The sequence below is a fragment of the Spinacia oleracea genome, chromosome 5, assembly GCF_020520425.1.
Source record: "Spinacia oleracea cultivar Varoflay chromosome 5, BTI_SOV_V1, whole genome shotgun sequence".
Lineage (NCBI taxonomy): Eukaryota > Viridiplantae > Streptophyta > Magnoliopsida > Caryophyllales > Amaranthaceae > Spinacia > Spinacia oleracea.
Window position 1 is genome coordinate 31,550,183 of NC_079491.1, and position 25,815 is coordinate 31,575,997.

The 25,815-nt window shown below is 41.1% G+C and overlaps 2 protein-coding genes and 1 long non-coding RNA gene across 4 annotated transcripts; 1 reads left to right on the forward strand and 2 right to left on the reverse strand.

Annotated features, from left to right (window-relative positions):
• Nucleotides 1-2,015: 2,015 nt before the first annotated feature.
• Nucleotides 2,016-21,156, reverse strand: LOC110803358 (uncharacterized). Of its 2 annotated transcripts, none has more exons than XR_008920863.1 (4): nt 20,897-21,150; nt 5,936-6,992; nt 5,809-5,849; nt 2,016-3,047 (listed from the first exon to the last, which is right to left on the reverse strand). XR_008920863.1 is itself a non-coding variant. In XM_056828259.1 (4 exons), exons 2-4 carry the CDS (start codon nt 5,960-5,962, stop codon nt 2,381-2,383), a joined length of 735 nt encoding a protein of 244 aa, XP_056684237.1. In that variant the 5' UTR covers nt 5,963-6,992; nt 20,897-21,156; the 3' UTR covers nt 2,016-2,380. The 2 variants fall into 2 exon arrangements, 1 of the variants encoding a protein (XP_056684237.1); XM_056828259.1 differs by having other exon boundaries at nt 20,897-21,156.
• LOC110803359 (uncharacterized) lies at nt 3,789-5,438 on the forward strand. Its single transcript, XR_002537423.2, has 2 exons — nt 3,789-4,073; nt 5,203-5,438. It is a non-coding gene; the product is annotated as an uncharacterized lncRNA (long non-coding RNA).
• Nucleotides 7,671-17,746, reverse strand: LOC130461399 (uncharacterized). Its single transcript, XM_056829494.1, has 5 exons — nt 17,693-17,746; nt 16,935-17,612; nt 16,629-16,727; nt 16,264-16,505; nt 7,671-7,695 (listed from the first exon to the last, which is right to left on the reverse strand). Exons 2-5 carry the CDS (start codon nt 17,562-17,564, stop codon nt 7,671-7,673), a joined length of 996 nt encoding a protein of 331 aa, XP_056685472.1. The 5' UTR covers nt 17,565-17,612; nt 17,693-17,746.
• Nucleotides 21,157-25,815: the final 4,659 nt, after the last annotated feature.

A 25,815-nucleotide genomic window follows, 5' to 3' on the forward strand; every position in this document is an offset into this window, starting at 1 on the left:
CAGATACACTCATACACTCACACACTTAGAGCAAGATTAGCGCTAGTCTGAGCAATAGTCTGAGCAACAGTCTTATTGAGTATTAACCTAAGACCTCCCATTTAAGTGGAAGAGTATGACAAAAGTCTGAGCAAGAGTCTTGGAATTCCAAGACTCTACTTAATACTTTTAAACCGTAAATTCAATCTTAATTATGATTATTTTTTCTTTTTTATTTTATTGTTTTCTTAAGTTTGAGGAGTTTTGAATGAGTACGAGGGGTGAAGTGGAAAAATTAAGTAAGTCTGAAAGGGTCTCAACAAGAATATGAGAAATTAAAAATTAATAAAAATTAATAAAAAGATTATGTGGAAGTCTTAGCTTATACCAGCGCTAATCTTGCTCTTATCCTCTCTCTCCTCATATTCATCTTTTCCTCTCTTGTAAACATCGAAGAACAAGAACTCGCCCCCTCTCTCTCTTCAAAATCTGAGTTTTTCTTTAAGATTTTTTGAGAAATATTTGTAGTTTCCTGATCTAAACATCATCTCGATCAAAAGCCCTCAAACAATTTTGAGAAATTTCAACTTTCTCTCTCTACATTCAACTTCTCTCTCCTCTCGAATTATCAGATCTGGGTAACTTAATTTTGTTTTTCACAGTCTTACGAGATATTGTGGATTAGAGTATTTTTTGGCAGTACTTGAATAATCCATTTACGTTGGTTGTTTTTATACTTGGGGATGCAAGCAAGTCACAATGTTAATTCAGGAATCTGTGTGCTTTGTCCTAATTGGTTTATAAAAATAAATAAACAAATCTTATTGGTTGTTGTAATGTTAATTGGATTGAGGTATTTTTTGTTTTTTTTTTTAAATAAATAATAAAAGTTGTCTGCACTATATCCAAAGTGATATAATAAATGTCAGATTTTGGAGAAAATGAAAATAGGAATAATTATGGAATCCAAAGCATTTAAAAAGAAAAAAAAAAGAATCTTTATTATGCATTAAAACGTGTGAAAAAAAAGTAAAACGTCAAAAACAAAAAGAGACGGAGGGAGTATAATTTAACAAATGGGACCGGGGTAATCTAAACGAGGAACATGAAATTGGTGAAGGTTGTACCTAGTATTTTGGTTCTATGTCAAAGATTGGTCAAGACATTTAGACTTTGTGCTTTTATAATACTTCGTATTATTTTCTCATAATAAATATAAACTTGGCCTAATCATAATTGATTCAATATGTTCCTCAGGTATCAATTTACTGGGCAAGGGGAGACAGTGCATGCAGTTATCCTGGGGTCAGAAAACCGTTGTTGGATTTTGGCATTGATCTTTTCCTTGCAGCTATGTGATCCAGCCCCGTTTATCTTTTTGATGAAATAGATGCAGTACTAGATGTCTAGATCCTCAGTAGTCGGTACAGAACGGCAGCCCGGTTTTTTTTTTGTATTCTTGTTTTATGCCAAAAACTGACCTATTTTTATTTTGTTCCTATCAACAATATTTCTATGTGATTTTGGGTGGTTCTTTCCGGGCTTAATTTTGATCAGATGAGGATCCTTATTTTTTCTTTTGTTATAATGATCTTGATGGCTTCTGAAAGTTGTTGCTGACAGATTTATGGAGAGAGACGCACCATAAACACGTGAGTCGGGTCAGTGTCGTCTCTGAAGATGAGGCTACAGATCATTGAGCGATATCAGACTCCCAGTACTGATCATTGAGGGTAAATGACAGCATTTGGGTATAAATAAACAGTTTGATTCCGATAATCTTTAAACGGACACACTATTAGATAGGGTGCAAGCATTTCTCGAGGCTCTCTCTTCGTGTTCTTCTATGTGACAATCTCACAATAAACTTAATGAAAACCAGGGCGACTTCAATTTTCTACTTCTATGACTATGAGTAACCCAGATAGTCGGCAAATAAATAGATACAACATATACATTGCTGTGAATTAGCTGATGCAAGAGCAAGACCTATATCACAGAAACTTGGTTATGATCAATTCTAGGGCAGTTGTAGATGCAAGACCAAATTTGAATTTGAATTTGAAAAGACTGTCAGCAAGGATACAACCAAATACAGAATTCAATTCCGAAAACATCACTCTGAATCAGTATTTTGGAATGTCTGAAACTATCCACTTAAATACAAATGATAATCAACTAGAAAATACAAACATAAAATTAAAGTCTAACTCCATAGGCATACAGGTCCAAAGAAGTCAACGGTTACCACTAAACAAACTACCACAACCCCGTTTGCCACTTAACCGATATCTCGATCCAGTAGTTTTGTCCCCAAATCTCCTTAGAACCATCCGTATTAAACTCCACGCTGCCCTGCAAAACCTCAACACCAAAACCTGGCTGTGGAAGTAAGTTGTCATCAGCTGTTAAGTCTTACTTGGATTATTAGGGAAGACATTCTTGGAACACAAACCAGAGATTTTGACAGTGGCAATGAACTATCCTTTTTAAGGTTAACAGGATCATCTAAACTTCTCTCAAAAAGTGTACTCTGATAGTATTTCTTGTCATAGGAGTTTGAGTACTCATGGTTGCTATACCGAGCAACAAGACTTCCATAAAACTTGGTGGGTAAGTCCAAAGTGTTATCAAACCTTTTGACCAAAACCTTTACTTTTGCGTGTACTCCATCATAAATAATTGTGTAATGCACAGCTACATATCCATGATCCCCTCGAACAACAGAACATATGCGCTTGTCATACCATGAGTCAAGCAAACGGGTTACCCACGCAAATTGTCCTTCGATAAACAGATTACCCTCAACATCCTTGAGGCGAAAATAAATCCCAAAATCATCTAAGGCATCATAACCAAAACGATAGCGATACTTGATCTCGATCTTGTCAAAACATATCTGAGCGGAACTCTCATCTCTATTGAATATAGGACAACCTTCCACTCTAATATTGCCATACAGCTTAAAGGGAGGTTTCAAGTCATTGCTACCAATTCTAACTGAAAACACCTCCACTAGCGGCAATGGATCTTCGGACCAGCCATTGTCCTCTTGTTCTTCTTTCGACCTGGTAATAAAAAAAAACATTCCCTCATACATTAGTCCAACTTTTATACTGCATAAAAAACTAAACAAACAAACACAAGCCCCTAAAGATATCTAAAGCATGCTTGGAATTGAGAAAATCTGAAATATAAAGTAGTGAATTAACGACTCTACTGAAGCAAAAACTAACTGCATAACAAGTACTTTTGGCATAATAATAGCACTCCGCAACTACAAAAAGAACAACAAAGCCTTAGTCCCAAAATGAATAGCACTCCGCAACTCAAAAAATAAAATAAAAAACAGTGCAACACATAAACTGTGTGAATCCTGGCATATGCCACAAGTAGTTTAAAATCAAATCGGAATTTACAGGGAGCATACTAATCAGAGAGCATGTTCAGTAGAATGCAAGGCTTCCAGCCAAAACTCCCCGTTTCAACAAACTAGTCTCCTTTTACTCTCTCTCCTTTGGGGAAGGTAAGACTCAAAAGAGACTGCATGACGGACACGGTTAACTTAAGCTATGAATAGAATATGCTATAATAGTAAATTCAACTGTGAGATCCAAGTTATAGATAGCTGGAAGAGCATGGTCATAGGTAGGGGTGTGCAGAAATGGACCAGGACCTGAATCACTTCCGGAACCGGACCTGAATTGTCCGGACCGGTCCGAACCGGTGAATTTAGGAACACACACCAGACATAAAAAACACATTCCGGATTTAGGAAATGACCATACAAAAACCCGGAAAATCTTGTATTGTCCGGAAACCCAGATAGTTTTAAAAAACCCTTTTTTCACATGGGTTATACCAAAAGGTCCGAAATTAGGGAATTAGGGTTTGACTGTGTAAGCAAACAACCTCCCCCTCATTCTCTCTCCCTCCTCCCTCCTCCTTCGTTATCTCTCCTCAATTTTGGATCTCAACTCTACGACCATTCGACCACCAGTCCACCACCACCTCCGAGTCTCCCAACACATTTCCACCGAGCATCTCCTACACACCACGACCAACAAATCCTCTCTAAAAATGACACCTTCTAGGTATTCATCCTCTTTTTTTCGTAATTCAACTTTAGAAATTTTTAATTTAGGATATTAAATTTTGAAAGTTTATTAGGTGTATGTTAAGATGTTAATATTGTTGCCCTAATTTTTGTGTTTTAGGGGTTTTGCGGGGTTGGGTAAGTGGGGTTTGCACTTCCGATTTCGTGGTTGCCTTCGGATTTGTCAATTCTTTTGTAAATGATTTCAATGTTATTGATAGATCAATACGTATAATAAGAGGTTCTATTGTATAAAATTGTTTGCATTTTCATATCATACATTTATTTGATTGTGAACTGTATATTGGAATCTCAACTATACAACAATGCTTTGGGTGGCATTATTCTGTGGTTTCTTGAGTGTTTTGCCTTTTTTCTTCACATTGCCTCGTTAGATGAATTAATTGCTCTTTGTGGAAATAATTGAATATGTTTTGTGTTTTGTTCGAACATTATTTGGCGCAAATGTTAGAAATGTGTACACCTCCCCAAGCTAAGTAGTTTAGTTTAACTAAGAAGTAAATTCTTGTGCAAATTTGTGTCAAATATGGGATTTGAGTAGCTTAAAAAGTTAAAAGAAAATGGTTAGTTATTAGTTGTATTTTCCATGTTACTTGTTGTTGCACTGTGTGTATGATGCTTAATGTTCTTTGTTAAGTGTTGCCTTGTTTGTTTATTTAATACTCTATGGATCCCGACATGTTACTTGACATTGTTAATTAGATTGGCTCATATTAAAATAGTAGTAATCATACTATTTTTATTTAAATTTCTACGTTAGAGCTTGTATAATTAGCTTTATATATGTAAAGTCCTCCATTTTTGACTTTGCGGATAACTTATTTTTTTTGTGCAACAACATCACAAGTTAACATTTTAGAGAAGACCAACAAGAAACAACAGACTCTTACTCTTGTAATGTAAGATGCTTGATTATTTTTATAACATGTGTTTTGTATTTAATTTTTTATTTTACTTTGAATCCTCCCTTAGTCTCTTAAATTGCATTATTTGTATATGTTTTGTAGATAAAGAGCTCTCAATCCAAAATGCCGTGTCGTGTTTGTATATGTTTTGTAGATAACGAGCTCTCAATCCAAATTGCATTATTTGTATATGTTTTGTAGATAAAGAGCTCTCAATCCAAAATGCCGTGTTTGCCGGGACCATAAGGTCGTGTTTGTGGACTCAGTTGGTGTGATTTAATGGAAAGCAGAGGAAAAAAGAATGTGTATCATTTGGACAAACTGTTCTTTTGTTTGGACATGTCAAGTTCATTTTTTGGGATTTTAAGATTGTAATTGTTGTTTGTGGAACCATTGTGTTCTTAATTGATGTAATAGTATAATTAGTATTTATAATACTTCGTCCTTCCGTAGTGTTTTGCTAAAAAACACAACAGGCTTTTGATAAAAAAAAATGCAGCAGGCTTTTGATAAAAAAAATGCAGCAGGCTTTTGATAAAAAATGCAGCAGGCTATTCAAAATACAAAAACCGGACCAACAGGTCTAGAACCGGTTCAATCCAGTCCGGAATAATTCAGCACCGGTCTCCGGACACGAAAAAACTTGATTTCGGATCCGGTCCATTCCGGATCCGGACCCGGCCGGATTTGGACCGGTGCACAGTCCTCATAGGCATACGCTAACTGAAACACCCAATAGACAAATATGACATAAATCATCAAAATAAAAAGCAATCTAAGAATCCAAGAAAAGAGAGAGCCACCTACCAATCACTAACGGCAGAAGAGGGTTGTGGATTAGCAAGACTCTACAAAGAGAAAACAAACATCAATAGTAGGTGAGAACAAGAAACGAAATATCCCATTAAGAAATAAACAAAAACAAATAACATACCCGCTGCCTTTTAACCAGCTCTTCCATATCGCTCTCTTCTTTCTCATAGGTTGCACACCGTTTTAGGTCACTTTCCCTGTAACGTTGCTCATATGCATCAACCCATTTCACTCGCACTCGGATACGCCCATTTTCTCCCACAACATCCTTCTTAATCAGGCCACAATATATATATATTGAAATTCTAAGACACCCTCAGCAAGTCTGCTTCCATCATTATACTTGAAATCTACATGGATTTGAAGGGGGGAATTCGAATAAAATGGCACAGCCACCATAGATCTCGACAGCTCGATGAAAGTCCTAGATTTGACCCGTACACATTGATTATGGGGCATATTGAAAAGTATGCTTGAAATAGTAGTATTGTCTTCATAGGAGCTACTTCCAGGAAAATCGGTATATGCAGCAACAGTCCCATAAACATCAGCATCGGCGTCATCATTTACATATCCACTACTATCATAATCAGCAAAATCTTGAGAATATTCATCGGGATCATAGTCTATTGTGTCATAATCATCATGTTTGCTAAAAAATACCACATCCACAGTGGCTACCACCGCATAAGGGAAAGTGGCATAATGCAAAGTCGCAAATCCGGCGTCACCTACAACACGTTTGGCACCATGTTCTGTGTAAAAGGATTCTTTGTAATTGAAATTCAACTCTCCTTTGGTAATTACAATGTCATCTCGAGCCCTGTCCCTCAAGCACATATCCACAATAACATAATCATAGGGTATAATAACACAACCATCCTTAAGTCCAGTTAACGACAAATAACGACCGTAACTTGTTTCATTGGGCTTGATAAACTCGGGATTGTCATGATCTCGGTTGTAAAGAACAAGTACATGACCTAATCCATTAGTGACCTTAATCGAGCCATAAATTTCACAATCAAACAAGTTGCCTGTGAGGTCGGGAATGGGATGTACGCTAATTGAGAACACCTCGAGTAAGGGTGTGGCTAATACACCATAGTTAACCTCGTTGTCGCCACAACATTGATATCTCGAGAGGCCCTTCAAATCAATTTTTTTATTCTTCATATCTGAATATATTAGGGTAGAGAATAAAATTATGGTTGTGAATTTAATCAAAAGAAAGCAGATTTAAAGCATAGAAAAATACTATCTCAATGCAACAAGATTAAACCTGTATACTTCGTTATTCTCCATATCTGAATATATTATGAGAAAGGGGTAGGGTTGTTAATTTAAGCAAACAAAGCAGATTTAAAAACCTAAGCAAGAGGTAACCTTTATGTCATACAACAAAATTAAAACGATAGAAAATTAGAGCAAGCAGGAAGAACAACAGTCAAACAAGTAAAACTCCATTTTAATAGCCTTTATTGATAAAAAAAAAGTTGTAAAATTGTTCAAACTTTCAGTAAATATCTTACCCTTTATCGACAAAGATGTCAATTTCTATTTTCCAATCAAAAAGTTAAGCAATTTTTACCTAAACGCGACTCTTTCTCGTTTGCTCCAATTCTGGAAAAATTGGGAGAAATCCCGACCAATCTCGTCGGATAAATTTACTTCGCCGGTCGGAATCCTTAATAATCAGACTTGCTAACCAAACTTTACCTAAGCGCGACTCTATCTCGTTTGCTCAAATTCTGGAAAAATTGGGAGAAATTCCGGCTGATCTCGTCGAATAAATTTACTTCGCCGGCCCTTAATATTCAGGGTTTGTGTTTGATTGGAGAGGGAAAACTCGTAAATCATTCAAGAGAATGAACCATGAGGCTGTATAGCCAATGAGCCAATCTATTACATTATACTAAAACTGACACCAGGCGTGACACATGTAACTTCCTGATGCAAAATTTTCCCGCCAAAAAACTCTTTCCTAAAATAACATATGACTGGATGAATATACATACACCATACACTTTTGAATACGTATACCATTTCAAACTGGAGGGAAGAAACTGAAGAAGAAGAAGAAGAAGAAGAAGAGAGCAAAAATTGCTCAAATCCAAACTCGAAGAGAGAGAAAATGCGAAAACCTTGAAGAAAAGTGAGTGAAGAATCTAGAAGAAGAAGGTCGACGACAACTTGAAAGGTAAATTCCCATTTTTGTCATTAAAATCATGGCTAAACCCAGTATATCATGGCTAAACAAATATTATTACATTAGTATGAGCCAGCTTCTCTTAAAAAAAACAAGTGCTCAAGTTATCAGCCTAAACTTAATTAAGCCCATGTCTTACTACCTGACTTTCAAGCAAGAGCCTTCAAAGGATAATCAATAAGTCCACCCAACATGATCTAAAACTTTATTGCACTCAGTTTAAAGTAGCACCACCACCCTAAACATACACTTCTAAGTAAATTCACGAACTGCTAATCAAGAAGTCCACCTAATATTGCTAAAACTGTTATTGCATATCCCCAATCCCCACTTAGATACCGGATTAGTTCGTACCTCTAATTAATTTATTAATCTCCAACATGATACAACGTTTGATGTCATCAGGAAAATTGCAACAGAAACTGCCTTCTTAACTCGAGAAGTTGGACAGGTTACTTTGCTTATGACACAAATGATAGCAGCACTGAAAGTCGTTTCCATAGGAGATTACTTGAGACATCGAGTGAGGAGCGCGAGGTCAGGTCAGTTATCAAGTATGGTGATTTAGTGTAAAATTTCAGCAGCTTAGCGTTGGAGATCATTCTCTACAAATACAACTTCTCTGTTACTTTTTCTTTTGAAGGAATAATGTAGCCATGTGGGGAGTATTATACAATTTACCATCAACTGTAACTGCTAATTACTATTCCAAAGGAAGAAGAAAAAAGTAAGCTGCAAGCTAAACCAATATTAATGAAGCTTTTTTATAACTTCTGTTTGGGCTCCCAATTGATTCTCAATTGGGCCACTAAGTCCAAAGCCCAATGGCTCTAAACAAACAGCATCAAACTTACCAATGGCTAGTCAGCCATCCATCAAGGCCCAAGGCCCAAAAGCAATAAATGACCTATGGGCATTTATTATGCAAACACTATAAATATGCCGCCAAGGCTCACACCTCAAGGTACGTCCAATTTATCGCCTAAAGACTACTCTTCTAGAGAACTTCTCTCTAGAATCCGAGCATCGTTCTTACTTAGGCATCGGAGGGGCTTTCCTCGGAAACACCCCCGAGGCTAGTGACTTTGCTCTTGTGCAGGTGAATTCGGACTCTACTCATTCAAACAAGCAAGATCTTCAACACATACAAAAGGGCCTTCATTCGAAGCCCATTGTTTCCATCTTTACAACACCGGAACAATTTGGCGCCGTCTGTGGGGAAGAACACTTCAAAGCCTTTGAAAGACATCAATCACCTCTTTCCGCGAAAATGGTTAATGATGTTGTTAACAACAATGACGACGATATGATGGTGCGGTCAGATTCAGAATCTGACCAAGAGGAGCACCCTCAATCGATAGCGAGGTCACAGCCAAGCGGTCACAGCCAAGCAGAGCTACGACCGCCACAAACGCAGGACCTCCGATTCCAACTAGGGAAGAGCTCACTGCGGCCATGACCATCATGCAAAACTTCCTCTTCAATGAGAAGCAGCAAGGATTGGCAAAGGACCGCAGAGAAGAGAGGAGGACCAGGCGAAGGCTGAACGAGCCACCCAGTATAGAAGTGTCCAGACCCGAACGAGAACTCCTTCCCTTGACAGGTACACACTTGACATCGAGGTGGATGGAAAGCACGTGGGACACCCAAAAAAGGGCACAACAGCAACCAGATTGGTTTGCGAGACCATCGCCTACTCCAACAGCTCTCCAAAGCGAATCGACTACTCGTAACACTCGGATCCGAAGCTCGGTGCTCAGCAGGTTGAGGCCCTCGGTCCACTCAAGGTTAAGACCCTCGATCCATACGAGACTTGGGGTAGGTGAGTCAAGCAGATCTGGCGAACGACCCGAGGTCAGTAGCCGAGAAAGAAGAAGAGACAGGAGGCATGATCGAACCCCTAGCCCCCTTCGTACGCCCGAACGTTCTAATCACAGAACCTCGGCAAACGAAGGCATCAGGGCTAGACTCGGGAAAAGAATCATGACTCCCACGTCATCCCCTTTCTCGGACGAGCTGATCATGGAAGAAATACCGAAGGTAAGACTACCAGCGCACCTAACCTACAGCGGAATCACAGATCCGAGGGATCATGTCATCTCCTACGAGCAGCAAATGTTCTTGAGTCCCTACTCCGAAGCATGTTGGTGTAAATATTTCCCAACCACGCTAACCGGAGTGGCGGGAGAGTGGTTCAGATCGCTGCCGAAGGGATCGATCAAGAGCTGGAAAAAGCTGAAAAAGAGATTCTGCACACAGTTCGTGAGCAACAATCGCCCCGAGCGAACCACAGCAGAACTGACCTCAATCCAACAAGAAAGAGACGAAAGTCTAAGAGAATTCATGGCCAGATTCATGAAGGAATCAACAAACATACCAAACTTGCAGCCAGACGTGGCCATCTTCGCTTTGAAACACGCGCTCCAGGAAGGGAAGTTCCGTGACGAACTCTCAATGAAGAACCCCTCCAGAATAGCTGACGTGCTCCAAATGGCCGATGCGTTCATCAGAACCGAAGAGTTCAACAAGGCCGCTGCAAGATTGAAAGGATCGTCGGATCCGAGAGACACAAAGAATACCCAGAGCAAGCCCGAGGGCAGCTCAAGGAAGGGGAAGGAGAAAGTAGGAGCTAGAGAGATGAGCCCGAAGAAAGACGGGAGAAGGGGTGAACTTCAACCCAAATACACTAACTACACTCCACTAGCTCTGCCCCGAAAAGAGATCTTTAGCCTCAACAGAAATGATGAAAAGTGGAAACTACCGGGGAAGCTCAAGTCCAACCCAGCTCGGAGAAACAAGAACAAGTGGTGCGAGTTTCACGATGACTTCGGTCACCACACCGAAGAATGCAACTCGCTGAAAGACAACATTGAGGACCTCGTTCGCCGAGGCTACCTGAAACAGTACTTGTTAGACCGAAGGGAGGAAAAAGAAAAGGCCGCCAGTGGCAAACAACATGAGCAACCCCAGAAGAGGGTCTACGAAGCAACAGGACACAAGAAAAACGACATCCTGGTGGTGTTCGGGGGGCAGAAGTCTGGCCAGGCCAGCAAGAAGCACCTAAGAGCCCTCTCCCATCGGGTCAACTTCAGCGCGGTGGGAGACAACCAGCCACACCCCCCGAACATGACCTTCACTGCTGATGATTGTTTCGGAGTCCAGTACAAACATGACGATCCCCTAGTCATTTCCATGGACCTCAATAACCACAACGTACATCGGGTGTTAGTCGACGGAGGAAGTGCCGTCAATATCATCTTCAGAAACTGCTTCGAACAGCTGATTCTCGAAGAATCAGAGGAAGCACTGACGAAAGTCAGTTATCCTCTGATCGGATTCAACGGATCCGCAGCTATCCCCCGAGGAAAGATCACCCTGCCAGTCACGGTGGGTGAAGGCCAAGCAGCAAAAACCCTTCGGGACGAATTTTTGGTGATGGATTGCGATTCCGTATACAACGTAATCATGGGAAGAACCATGATCCACAAGATGCAAGCAGTCCCCTCCACATACCATCAGCTGATGATATACGTTTCGGACGCAGGGTTCGCCGAGCGAATGAGAGGCGATCAAGAGGTCGCAAGAAGAACCTGCCACACTGCCGTCCGAAAACCAAAGCTAGGGGACGGCCCCGACGAAGAAAAAGGAGCTACGGGAGAGGAAAGCGAGGCAAAAAGGAGAAAGGCAAGCACGAGCAGCCTATCTCCCGCAGAAGTTGATGCCCGCCCCGAAACCCTATCTCCCGAACCAGATCAAGAAATGGAGGATATCTTCCTCGAAGATAATTCAGACAGGAGCGTCCGAATAGGCAAGGGCCTAAGCTCGGGGCTCCGAATCGATTTGATCCGACTACTCAGGGATCACAAAGACATCTTTGCATGGTCAGCAGCGGATATGCCAGGGATAAATCCGAAGCTGATTTGTCACAAGCTGGACGTCAACGCTGAAGCTCGGCCAATCAAGCAAAAAAAGAGAAATTACTCCTCGGAGAAAAACAAAGCCATCGCCGAGGAGGTGAAAAAGTTGCAAGAGGCCGGATTCATCGAACCATGCATGTATCCGAAGTGGCTGGCCAACGTGGTGATGGTCAAAAAAGCGAACGGCTCATGGCGAATGTGCGTGGATTTCACAGATCTGAACCGAGCCTGCCCCAAAGACTGCTATCCCCTGCCAAGGATAGATCAATTGGTTGACTCCACCAGCGGCCATGCACTGCTCAGCTTCATGGATGCCTTTTCAGGCTACCACCAAGTATTCATGCACCCCGATGACAGGGCAAAGACAGCGTTCATCACAAGCGCAGGAGTGTTCAACTACAAAATGATGCCTTTCGGCTTGAAAAATGCCGGAGCCACCTACCAGAGGCTAGTTGATCACGTCTTCGCCGACCAGAAAGAGAGGAATGTGGAGGTCTATGTGGATGACTCCATCGTAAAAAGCATCAAGGAGGAAGACCATGTCAAAGACTTGGCAGAGACCTTCGGAAATCTGCGGAAATACAGCATGAAGCTGAACCCAAAAAAGTGCGTCTTCGGGGTGAAGTCAGGGAAGTTCCTCGGGTTCATGGTGAGCGAAAGAGGAATTGATGCGAACCCAGACAAAGTCCAAGCGGCATTGGATTTACCCGAGCCGAAGACCAAGAGAGATGTGCAGAGGCTAACCGGCAGGTTAGCCGCACTAACAAGGTTCATATCAAAAGCCTCGGACAAGGGAGCCCCCTTCTTCAAAGCACTGAAACCAAAGAACCTCCCCGGGGGAGAAGCAGAACCAGTCAAGAAAAAGGGGGTCCCGAGGAAAGTGGATCCCGAACTGATATGGGAACAGGAGCAAAAAGAAGCTTTTCAGCAACTCAGAGCCCACCTAGCTCAACTGCCGACACTGGCCAGACCAAAGGAGGGGGAAACCCTGTACCTATATGTCGCAGTTAGCCCTGGAACCGTCAGCGCAGTGCTTCTTCGAGAAGAAGAAAAGAAGCAACAGCCAATCTACTTCACCAGCCGAACACTCACAGGGGCCGAAACCCGGTACCCGCTCATCGAGAAAGTCGCATATGCAGTAGTGGTAGCTGCACGAAAACTGAGGCCATACTTCGACTCCCACCAGATCACAGTACTAACTGACCAACCGCTCGAGAAAGTACTCGACAAAATAGAGAGGTCAGGAATATTGGCTGCCTGGGCCTTCGAACTATCAGAGTTCGGCATCAAATATCAGCCGAGGACAGCAATCAAAGCACAAGCGTTGGCAGACTTCTTGGCCGAATGCTCATACCAAGAAATGCTGGATGACACGAAAAGCACTTGGGAGGTCTTCACTGACGGATCTTCCACAGTAAACGGCTCAGGAGCAGGAGTTGTACTAATTCCCCCGACGGGGAAAAGCATAGAGTATGCATTGAAGTTCGGCTTCAAAGCAACTAACAACGAGGCCGAATATGAGGCCGCAATCGCAGGGATAGAGCTTTGCTTATCCCTGGAAGCCGAGCATGTTCGCCTCAAAACTGATTCCCAGCTTGTAGCCAACCAGATCCGAGGGGAGTATGAGGCCAAATGGCCCAGCATGACAGCCTACTTAGCAAAAATTAAATCCTTAACGTCAAAGTTAAGATCCTTTGAAGTCATCCTCATCCCCCGAGGACAAAACACGCAAGCAGACGCGCTGTCAAAGCTCGCAAGCTCAACACTCATCGACCTAAACAGGTCGGTCCACGTGGAAGTTCACCAAGAGAGAAGCATCGACTTGCTACCCACCACAGTATGCAGTTTACGTACCGAATCCAGCTGGATGGACGCAGTAGTTGCATACAAAGAAAGGGGAGAACTCCCCGAAGATAAGCTGCAGGCAAGAAAGCTGAAAAGATTCAACAAATGGTTCATCATCAGCGCCGAAGGAGAGCTCATGAGGAAATCATTCTCTGCTCCGCTGCTAAAATGTGTGGGTCCAACAGACGCTGACTACATCCTAAGGGAAATCCACCTCGGGATATGCGGAAACCACATCGGAGGCAGGACATTGGCACATAAAGCCCTTCGGGCTGGGTACTGGTGGCCCACTATGGTTTCCGAGGCAAAGCAGATGGCAAGGAAATGCGAGAAATGCCAAAAGTTCGCACCAGCCATCCATCAACCAGCTCAAACCCTACAATCAACACTGTATCCCTTACCATTCGCACAGTGGGGGTTAGACATCATTGGTCCCTTCCCCTCAGCGACGAACCAGAAGAAGTGGTTGATTGTAGGAGTCGACTATTTTAGCAAATGGATCGAAGCCGAAGCTGTCTCCTCCATCACCGAACCTCAGGTCCGCAAGTTCATATGGCAGAACATCATCACAAGGTTCGGCATACCAAGACTGATGGTCTTCGACCACGGGAAACAGTTCGACAACACCCCGTTGCAAAAGTGGTGCCAACAGTTCGGCATACACCTAGCTTACTCGGCAGTCTGCCACCCACAAAGCAACGGGCAAGCCGAAGCTGCTAACAAACTCATCCTCAATGCACTCAAGAAAAGAGTCGAGGATGACAAAAACAAGTGGTTAGAAGAGCTACCCGGAACGCTATGGTCCCTTCGGACCACTGAGAAAGAAGCTACCGGGCAAACACCGTTCCACCTTGTATATGGATCCGAAGCTGTAATCCCTGTGGAAATCGGAACAGAAAGCCTGAGGATCCAGGCATACACAGGTATGATGGGCTCCAAGGAGAAAGCAACAACCAACTTCTGTCTGAAGCTCTCGATCTACTGGACGAAGCTCGGAACGATGCAAGGACACTCAACGCAGCCTATTTGCAGAGGGTCAACAAGCATTATAACCGAAGAGTCAACGCCAGACCCCTAAAAGTCGGTGATCTAGTGCTCAGAAACGCCGCCTCGGTTCAGAAAGGACGGATCCATGGCAAACTCTCAGCCACTTGGGAAGGACCATACATCATCCATTCCGAAAAAAGGCCAGGCACGTTTATGCTGAAACAGTTAGATGGAACAATTCTGAAGAACCATTGGAATACCGATGTTCTCAAGAAATATTTTGTATGATCTCTGTCTGTAAACCAAGTAAGTTGTTTAATGAGAAGAGGAAAGCCATTGGCACCATGTGTTTCATTAAACTTATCTCTATATTTATTGTCCCCTTATATATATATGCAGCCTCGGATCTGATCAATCCGAGACTAAAAACAGGTTGACTTTGCCCATTCCTTGATAAAATGCAAGGAATGACCAAATCATACACTTCAGGGAATCGTCCAGAATCCTCGGATTCGCGATAACCAAATAAAACTTGTTCGCCACAAACAGTCGCTCGAATCAAGTTATAAAACTCCGGCTCAGATCCACGGATCGCCGAAGGCATAACTAAGAGGCAGACTAGCGATCTCTTGCCCAGGTTTCCGAACCACAAGAGATCGGAAGAACAATCCAGACCTCTGAGCAGATCGACGGATTTGAAGAGTCTGGAAACTAAAGAGTCTCTTAGCAGATCTACGGATTTGAAGAACTCGCAAAACTAAAGAGTCTCTTAGCAGATCTACGGATTTGAAGAACTCGCAAAGTTAAAGAGTCTCTTAGCAGATCTACGGATTTGAAGAACTCACAAAGTTAAAGAGTCCCTTAGCAGATCTACGGATTTGAAGAGCTCGCAAAGATAAAAAGTCTCTTAACAAATCTACGGATTTAAAGAGCTCGCAAGATCAAAAGGTTTTCAGCAAGTCTAATTCAAAGAAAAGCTCGAAAGTACAAAATTGAAAAGCAACCAAGTAACTAACACTCATTTTTCATTCAATATTTGGGGGAAGTACAAATACATTGAAAACCTCAAAAATTGAAAACAAAATGAAACAGTTAAAATCGGCAGCCATCAACAGACAATACCGGCCTACCGAAGTACTAAGAAAGCAAAAAGAAACGAGTACAACGCAGCGCCGAGGGAAAAGGGGGAAAAGCAAGCACATATTCGGAAGTCCTCAACTGGAACCGACCGACTCTGAAGAAGACGACTGCCCGAATCCCTAACTCTTGGGAGTCTCAGGAGCGGCCCCTAGGGGAGCATCCTTCGAAGAACCCCCAGCAGTAGTATCACCCTCGGAAGTTGCCTTCTGGGCCCGAGCCTCTGCAAGAGCAGCTTGGCGTTCAGCTTCAGCTTCATCTCGATCAGCTTGGCATTCCACCAAGTGGTCCTCGGCCTGCATCCATAGGGGAACTTTCTCGTTCCAAGGGAAGTGAGGCATGTGCTTCGCAAACATGCGCCGAGCACCCAAGATGCCGTTCCAGTACTGCTCTCTACACTGATCAGCAGTGTAGAGGTCGACTCGCTCCTGCTCCAACTTCCGAATATAGTCATCCTTTTCCCGAAGCTTCAGCCGAAGGACAGGCACCTTATCAGCTTGCTGCTGGATCAGCTCCCGATGCTGGACAAAATGGCAAAGCCTCAACTCTGCCTCTTTATGCTCCTTATCGGCCGCTTCAAATTTAGACTTCATCTCCTGGAAGAGTCTATCTTTTTCCTCAAGTTCGCTAGCGAACTTAGCGGCCATATCCTTCTTTTCCTCAGCAAAGGAAGCGATCTTCTCAGCATCCTCTTCAACTCGGAAGATGAGCTGGCCAACCTCGGCCCCAATCTTCTCAGCAGACTCTCTAGCCTCGCGACTATACTGAAGGTATAGCTGCTTGACTTCCGTAAGCTCGGAGAGGAGTTGCCCAGCCTTCTGGTCCAAAATGGGAATATCACGAGCATAAGCCTCACGATATTTCCTCAATTGTTTCTCCTCAACCGAGCTACACTCGGAAGCGAACGAGGACCAGAAAACAGCCTGGGAACGAAAGAAAGATGAGCAAAAATAGGAAAAGCATAAAACAAAAACACAACTCAAAGAGAAAAATCTAGCAATTACCTCGTTCAGATAGTACTGGGCCATCATCGCCGGATTTCTCTCTTCAGCCCCAGGAACCCTCCACTGCGGGTTAGCACGAAGCAGATTCTCCCTAGCAGCTTCGGGGCCCACCAAGGATCCCACGTGAGCCAAGGGGTCCTCTCCCAAAATCGGAGCCCTGGCATACCGAGCCATCGCCTCCCTTACTTCTTCGGGGATCCTTTTTAGCGGAACATCCGAACAGGGATCAGCATGGATCAGCCTATCCAGGACCGAGGTAGAAGTAGAACCCAAAGTTGAGTGGCGCCTCTTCCTCGTCAGACCTTGCTCGGGCTGCTCCTCCTCTCCAGCAGAGGGAACCTCCTTCTGAACCTCGGGAACCGCAGCTTCGGGGCCCGAGAGATCTACCATCTCCTTGTCTGGACTCTTCTCTCTCTCGAAGGGAAGATCAGCAGACTCCTTCTTCTCCTCAGCTACCTCAGGGACATCCGAACCAGGAACAAAATCGGCTTCAATCGCCTCCATCACCTCGGTGATATCCTGGATTTCGATCCCCAAAGCAGCAGATGGCTTCAGAGGAGAGGGGATGATATCTTCCTCGATCAGCGGCTGGTCCACGGGCGGCGGTTCAGCAACCACCACACTCTTTAACTTCTGCCCTGGCAAGGGCATGAAGTGAAGAAGATTCTTAGGAGGAGGTATGACTTCCGAAACCGCTTCCTACACAGCAAGCGTTCAAAGATCAGTTTCGGAAAAAGGGAGAACGGGCTACAAAAAAAACTCCAAGTCAGAACAAATACCTTCTCCGAGGGCTGAGAAGCCTTTGCTTTCTTCGGATGCGTGGAAGGCCTCAAAAGAGTGCTACCCTTCCTTTTGCGTTGATCCTAAAAAGGGGAGACCAAGGGTCAACAAAATATAAAAGAAGTAGAAGGAAGAAATAGAGAAAAAAAGCGTGAAGTACCCGGTTCCTAGATAAAGAGATATCTATCCGAGCCGGAGATGAAACCGAAGGAACGGCACGCGGCACAGCGTCAGTCCCAGGACCCTAAAAAGATGGTCCAGGACCAAGACGTTAGCCGACGGCCAACCGAAAAGAAGAAGACAAACAGAAAATCGAGCCTATAAATGAACACTCACCGGGTCCGAAGTTGTCTTCAACACAGGAAGCACAACCTTCACAGGAACAGCTTCAACAGAGGAGGCAGAATCCCACGGATCAGCTCGAACTTCGGATATCCGAGCAACCCCCGAAGGAGACAACACGTAATCCTTCAGGCGAGGATTACGAGGGTTATCTTTTCCGAACTTGTACTCGGGAGCCGGGTCGTGAATAGTCTTCAAATCCAAAGAAATGCCCAACTTCTTAGGATCAATGCAGCTAAAGCCGTACTCTGCAAAAACAAAGCACAAAATATGTCAGCAAAACGAAGCAGGAAAGAGAAGGACAAACTCACTGAAAAAACGGTCTCAGCCGAAAGACACCTACCCCTGTCAAAAATCCTGCTGAGACCGGCAACAGCAAGAATGTCCTCCCGCAAAATGTAATTGAGATTCGGGAGCCAGCTAGACGGCAGTCGATAGTTATCCTCTTGAGCCAAGAACCACTGGAGGAGGTCCACATAGTGGCGATGATTCCGATCTGGAGCTGCCACACCCCTCATATCAGGATCAGGAGCCACGAACCACTTCGGAGGACGATAAAAGTTGGGATGCTTCGGATCCGTCGGCACACGAACGAGCAACCACTCCGTCTTCCAATTGTGGTCAGAGCTAAGGTAAGGGTACGCCGTGATGTAGTTCGGCTCCCCCCTCTTTCGGGACTTCTTGTTGACAATGGTCCACCAACCATACCCATCACCCTTGGAAGCATGGTTGAGAACCAGATCGTGAAGATCCCGAAAAATAGCGACAGAGCAAGGGAAATTGACGAAGTCACACACCCATCTAAATCCGATTATGTGCCTCATAGATTTGGGTGTGAGCTGGGCCAAACTAATGTTGTACGACACCAAAAGCTCGGATACGAACGGATCCAAAGGAAAGCGGAGACCATTCTCCAAATGATGAGTGTACACGGAAATGAACCCCCTCGGTGGATGAGTCACCCGAGGACGCTCTTGTTCAGGAAGCTCGCACCAGTACCCCAAGGCATGCTGAATTCCGTATAGCTCCTCGGCCTTCCGATGATAATTCCCCAACTTCGCTTCCACCAACCAGTCACCGCTGACCGATTTCTCCAACGGACCGTCGATCTTGGTGGTCTCGTGCAAAATTGAGGCATACCTGCCCTTCGGATCAGCTTCCGTCCAGTGAACTGGAAACTCGGGGTAACGACGACGAGCACCCGAAAAGCCAGCTCTCTCACCAGAGGTTGCGCGTTCAGACACGCCAGACCCACCAACTACATCGTCTTCGGAAGCATCCCAACCAATCGAACGCTTCTCCAACGGCCTCGCCGAAGGCCGACCCCTCGAAGTTTTCGGTAACCTCCCCGAAGGCACGTTCTCCCTCTCACTAGAGGAGCCAACGACGAACTTGCTTTTGCCCCTATTCTTTGCCATGGTCGCGAAATCTCGATCTAGGGTTTAGATTGAGGGGTAGAAGGAAGAACGAAGAAAAAAGGAGAACTCAGAAACAAATTACCTTTTTCCGAAGCGGAATTCGCCGATAAAACGAACAACACAAGTTCCCGAAGTCTAAAGTTGGCCGAATTTCGTAGATCTGAAGAAACAAATTGCACTGCGATCGCCGGAATTTAGAGAGAGAATGGGTTTGAAAGAAGGAGTAAAAAGTTCGAAAAGAGCAAAGCACCCAGTATTTATAGAAAAGAAAAGGGGCGCATCAACTTCCTCAACCCACGATCTCCACGACACAATACAACTCCCAACACTTGTCATCAATGCAAATCATCCCTTTTCAAAAAAGAGAGGGAACTTTCGGACTTCTGACAGCTGGAAACCCACCCATTTAATTCTAAATGGACCGGGTCTGGGGGGCATGTTGTTTGGGCTCCCAATTGATTCTCAATTGGGCCACTAAGTCCAAAGCCCAATGGCTCTAAACAAACAGCATCAAACTTACCAATGGCTAGTCAGCCATCCATCAAGGCCCAAGGCCCAAAAGCAATAAATGACCTATGGGCATTTATTATGCAAACACTATAAATAGGCCGCCAAGGCTCACACCTCAAGGTACGTCCAATTTATCGCCTAAAGACTACTCTTCTAGAGAACTTCTCTCTAGAATCCGAGCATCGTTCTTACTTAGGCATCGGAGGGGCTTTCCTCGGAAACACCCCCGAGGCTAGTGACTTTGCTCTTGTGCAGGTGAATTCGGACTCTACTCATTCAAACAAGCAAGATCTTCAACACATACAAAAGGGCCTTCATTCGAAGCCCATTGTTTCCATCTTTACAACACCGGAACAACTTCCAAAATATATGTCAACAAACAACATCAATTTTTTATTTCAGACCCGATTCAGCCGTAATTTCCCCTGTTTCTTTATCTAATCCAGCTTTATTTTGTTCTTTTTTTCACTTAATCAAGTAGAATTATGATAACTATCTAAACAAAACCCAGAATTTCTCCCCACTTTGTTCAGTTACTTCTACATAATACTCCGAATGGAGAATTTTGGGAAACAAATTAAACGAACAATCCAAACAAAACCAAAATTATCTGATAAATTCCAGGAGTACCCACTATATGATAATTAATCAGGATACTAAATTCAAACCCAAAATTATACAAAAACCAATAAAAATAGGAACATTGACATAGAAGAATCATTCAGGAAAAAAGAACAAAATTTTGAATTGAAATCAAAAATATACGGAGTAATACTATTTTCTAAAAAAAAAATCTGATAAGTCATACGATATTCAATTCATATTACAACCATAGTAATTATTTCAAAAAAAAAACAAGCCAACTAATTAAGAAATAAGAGAGAAAACATCTTAAAATAAATAACATGAACAAGGAATTAATGTCGAACTTACAGATTTAGATTAACCCTTCAATTTCGTAGAAACTTGACAAATTAACAAACTCCAATTTTATCAGCATCAATCATCTTTCTGTCTCGCTTTTCGTATGTAGAGAAAACTGATGAATTGAACTCTTATATTTTAGGATTGCGATTCAAGGGTGAATTGTGAGTTCGCGATTAAGGGTTTATGGAAAAAAATGGGAGATTGACGAAGGGGCTAGTGTCGGGTTTCTGCGAATTCCGTGTGTTTTGAAAGAATTGCGATGGTTTGTTGTCAAAACTTGTAATCCCGCGCTGTGCCTGTGACTATGCTATATCGCTACAAAAGTTATTGCGTGTTTATTGTACACCAACATAACTTAACTTTTTTTTTTTTTTTTTGTAACTTTAATCTAGTTTTGATTAACTTTTATATTAGTAAAAAAAATTGATAGATAAATATTTTGAAGGGTTAAAAGATTAATTTTATACATTATTAGTGATTTTGAAGAAATAAGTTTTACTAAAATGAAAAAAAATTATCACTTAAAAATAGATAACTTTTACATATATAAGCTTAACTTTTAAGCATTTTGAATTAACTTTTACTTCAGTGTACAATAAATTGTAAATAAGAATTTGTGATATCGCTATTACAGAACGCCACTTTTAATTTATTTACTTTTTTATTTGGTTGTATTAACGACACTTTTTTTTTTTTGGTGTTAGGACCCGCAAATATGATGGTGCAGGGGTGTGCACGGTGCTCTTGGTGCACCGTTCTGATTATGAACACTGCTTATATTTCTTCTCCTTCCTCCTTTTTTTTATTTGTTTTATTTTTCATTTTCTATATATATATAATATTTCTCCTATTGAATTCAATCATTTCTCATTTTAGAAACACATTTTAGAGAGAGAAAGATGAGAGGTTTTATTTTCTCTCTACAAAAGGGAGATTTTATGATAGAGAAAGTTCGAAATACATTTTCTCCTCCTCCTCTCTCTAACATGTGATTTTAATTGAATTTCGTTTATCGAAAACTAGCTAATTAAGCAAAATACTAGTTTAATTTCGCTACTTTTTGTATCTTTTTATCGATTCAAAGATATTGATGCTGCTGATGAATGTGCATCGGGTGATTAAGGTACACTTCCTTGTTCTTATTTCTATGTTCTTTTTAAATTCTAATGTTCTTTTTTATAACATATTATTTATGTGTCATCAGCATTGTTTGTTCTTCTATATCTTCACTAATTGTTCTTTTACATATTTACAGTGTTGTGTTGAGTTATTTTTGATAAATAAAATAACGGAATTAAAACAAGTACATCGTTCTGATTATGAACACTGCTTATATTTCTTCTCCTTCCTCCTTTTTTTTATTTGTTTTATTTTTCATTTTCTATATATATATAATATATATAGAAAATGAAAAATAAATTGTATTAGAAGTACAATAACTACTTTTAAAAGAACATACATATAATTCCTTCTTTGAAATATAATTTTCGTCCTTCCAAGTATCGTCGTTTTATTAAAAGAACAAAAAGACCTTTTAAAAGAACATTAATCTTAAAAATAATGTTGTTCTTTTTTCCAGACTTTGTGGTTCTTTTTCAATTACATTCTTTAAATAATATTGTTCTTTTGTTGTTCTTTTACTTTTGTTTATTGTTCTTTTCTTTTACTTTTGTTGTTCTTTCTCATATGTTGCTTTTTCCCCCTGTAGTTTTCTGTTTTGATTAATTTTGTTTTGTTCTTTTATTTTTAATGGTTTATGTTCTTTTTAGGTTTTTTGACATTTTTTTTTAAAATTTTCAAGTATTATTATCTTGTTCTATTTATCCTGCATTTTTCTCATGATGTTCTTTTTATAAAATTTTAAATGAGAACGAATATGTTCATTTCATATTTGTATCTTTTATCTGATTTGTTAATATTAGAGTTTTACTTGATATGTTCTTTTCAGGTTTTTGTTAATTTTTTTTTTCAGGTTTTTGTTAATGTTCTTTTATTTTACGTTATTATGTTCTTTTTGATTTTTTTTGTTTTTTTTTCTGTTGCACTTTTCACATGATGTTCTTTTTGAAAAATAGTTGTTCTTTTTATAATTTACCAGGAGAGAGAATATATTCTTTTCGTTTTTTACCTTTTCTTTGGTTTTTTAACATTAGTGTTCTTTTCAGGTTTTGGTTAATGTTCTTTTCGTTTACTCTATCATGTTCTTTCTGATTTTTTTTTTTTTTTGTTTTTCTGTTGCATATTTCACATGATGTTTTTTTGAAAAATAGTTGTTCTTTTTATAGTTTATCAGAAGAGAGAATATATTCTTTTCGTTTTTTACCTTTTCTTTGGTTTTTTAATATTAGTGTTCTTTTCAGGTTTTGGTTAATGTTCTTTTCGTTTACTCTATCATGTTCTTTCTGTTTAATTTATTATGTTCTTTTTCGTTTTTTTGCGTTTTGTTTTAATATTTTTTGCGTTTTATATTAGTGTTCTTTTTGGCTTTTTGTTAATGTTCTTTTAGTTTACTTGTTAATGTTCTTTTGTTTATGATTTATTTTCTCCGTTCGTTTTTTTTTGCGGTTTTTATTTTTTTGTTGCGTTTTATTGTTATTTATGTGCGTTTTTGGACAGGTGCACCAGGAGCACCATGCACACCCCTGCACAATCTGAGCGTTGTACCCGGTTCACCCTTAGGGCTAATCCGCATTCGGGGCGAGTTCTGGGTGGTTAGGTTACAGTCCCCTCCCAATTGTTGTTGCGGGGGATCGAACACGGGTTCTCCCTACCAAGTTCAGTCCCAATCACCACTGAACCAACAAGCAATTGGTATTAACGACACTTTTATTATGGGGTTTTTATTCGACGTCATATTTCGCTAAAAATGCCCTCATTTTAATGGCAAAAATGCGTTATTACCCTTATTAAAATTAACTCCCTCCCTCTCCTTCCCCTCTCACCTTAGCCCTTCACCCTCACCCTCCCTCTCCTGCCGTCAACCACCACCCTCACCCTTCACCCTCCCTCTCTTGCCGTCAACCACCATTCACGTCCAAGACCACCGCACACACCGTACTACACACCTCAAACACCATAAAATTGCAGGCGACGAGGAGGAGGAGGAGGAGGATAACGTACATTGAATTTATTTTTTAAACATCATATTCATATATAATTTGACAAATGCCATGAAATTTAAATAACGAAATCACCAATTAAATTATATAACTAGTGTGTGACTCGGGCAATGCCCCGGTTGTTACATTGAATAACTAATGTTTTAGATTTTTCTTGAGCTCAATATTTGACCAAAATACTTGTGTTAAGTTTGTCAACTACACATGCACGCTAAGTCATTTATCATGGCAAGTAAGTTTTCAATCATATCATCTTACAATTTGTATAATTTATTTTCTCGTGGAACTAAGTACGTCAAATTAATAAACACTAAATTAGATATATATGCAGCTATGTAAGACAATCCTATAGTTGATTCTTATGAGACTTATGACATCATGTTTCTTCATTGTTGTCATAATGTTTAATTTTTTTTCCTTTTCAAAATAACCCATATATAGAAATTGAAAAGTCACATAAAAATTTATTTGTTTTAGATTTCATGTGAACATTTATTTATAAATTAATGTGAAGAGATAAACCAAAATTGGTGGTTAGTTAAGATGGTAATGAGAATTATCATCCAAACTGGAGGTCCGGTGTTCGAACCTCATTGTATTGATTTTTGGTTGCCATTACATACTACATGGTGAGTGGATGATGTGGCGTGAGGAGAGTACTACGTGACACGTTAATTTTTCACAACGCCTTTTAATATATTAGTATAGATAGATTACAACGTAGTTCATAACTTATTTTTAACTCGACGATAAGAAAAAAAATGTGTTTTGAACTTATTTATATCATTTGATACAAATATATAAAGGCATAAAGGCATTATATACAAATATATAAAGGCAAAAATGTGTTTTGAACTTATTAAATAAACAAATATATGCTTAAAAATTAAAATTAAAAATATTTCATAAAGGCATTATATACAAAAAAATTATAAAGGCATTATTATTTTTTTAATCGACATTAATAAATAAACAAAAACTTATATAAATTTTATTTTTTTAATTATCTTAAAATTCCGAAATTAGAAACAAAATACAAAAAAAAATTAATTAATTTTTTTGGGCCGCTCAGAGATGGCGGCCCAAACCATGTACGGGCCGCTCAGAGATGGCGGCCGGAACCATGTTTCGGCCGCCATCTTTGGACGGCCCGTACATGGTTCGGGCCGCCATATGTGGGCGGCCCGTACATGGTTCGGGCAGCCATCTCTGGGCGCCCTAAAAAAATTCAAACCTCCGATGAATTTGCGTCCATCATGGCCGACGACTACGACGTTGAAGGATCGAAGTCGTCCATGATGCAGGTGAGGTGGTGGTGGTCAGCTCAAGCCGGTGAGGTGGTGGTGGTCATCTCAAGCAGGTGAGGTGGTGGTGGACAGCATGGAGCTCGAGCTAAGTGGCGGTCAGCAGGGTGCGGGTGGTGGTGGTCAGCAAGGAGCTCCTACGAACTGCCCCAGATACTCGCCGGAAAATTGGAGTGGGGTTGGCGAAATTTTTGAGGGGTTTTCCGGAAAATTACGAGTGAAAACTTGAGGTAAAAAGTGAAAGAAGTGGGGTTCTCTTTTATAAGGGTAATGTAACACCCCGATAATTCCCTTTTTCTTAAATAACCCTTTTATAAATATAACTATAGAGAATTACCAAAGTATTATCGCCCGTGTGAAAACGTAACAGCTTATTCAGAATTTTGCAGCGGAAAACATAAAAATAACTTTTAGGTTTATAAATAATCGATTATAGATTTAATCCCAAAAATCAATCAATGAAAAGAAAGAATGTAAATAGTTAAAGTCCAAATTAACAAAA

What these genes read in the sequence shown, in the direction of transcription:
- LOC110803358 (XM_056828259.1), bottom strand. Translation starts at nt 5,962, where the DNA reads ATGGAAGAGCTGGTTAAAAGGCAGCGG. An exon ending in AGCTGGTTAAAAGGCAGCGG is followed by an intron (nt 5,850 to 5,935) that starts GTATGTTATTTG and finishes TTCTCTTTGTAG; the next exon opens with AGTCTTGCTAATCCACAACC. An exon ending in TCTTCTGCCGTTAGTGATTG is followed by an intron (nt 3,048 to 5,808) that starts GTAGGTGGCTCT and finishes TTTTATTACCAG; the next exon opens with GTCGAAAGAAGAACAAGAGG.
- LOC130461399 (XM_056829494.1), bottom strand. Translation starts at nt 17,564, where the DNA reads ATGCCCTTGCCAGGGCAGAAGTTAAAGAGTGTGGTGGTTGCTGAACCG. An exon ending in AGAGAAATCCGGCGATGATG is followed by an intron (nt 16,728 to 16,934) that starts GCCCAGTACTAT and finishes ATTTTGGACCAG; the next exon opens with AAGGCTGGGCAACTCCTCTC. An exon ending in ATCTTGGGTGCTCGGCGCAT is followed by an intron (nt 7,696 to 16,263) that starts GTTTGCGAAGCA and finishes TTGGCTATACAG; the next exon opens with CCTCATGGTTCATTCTCTTG.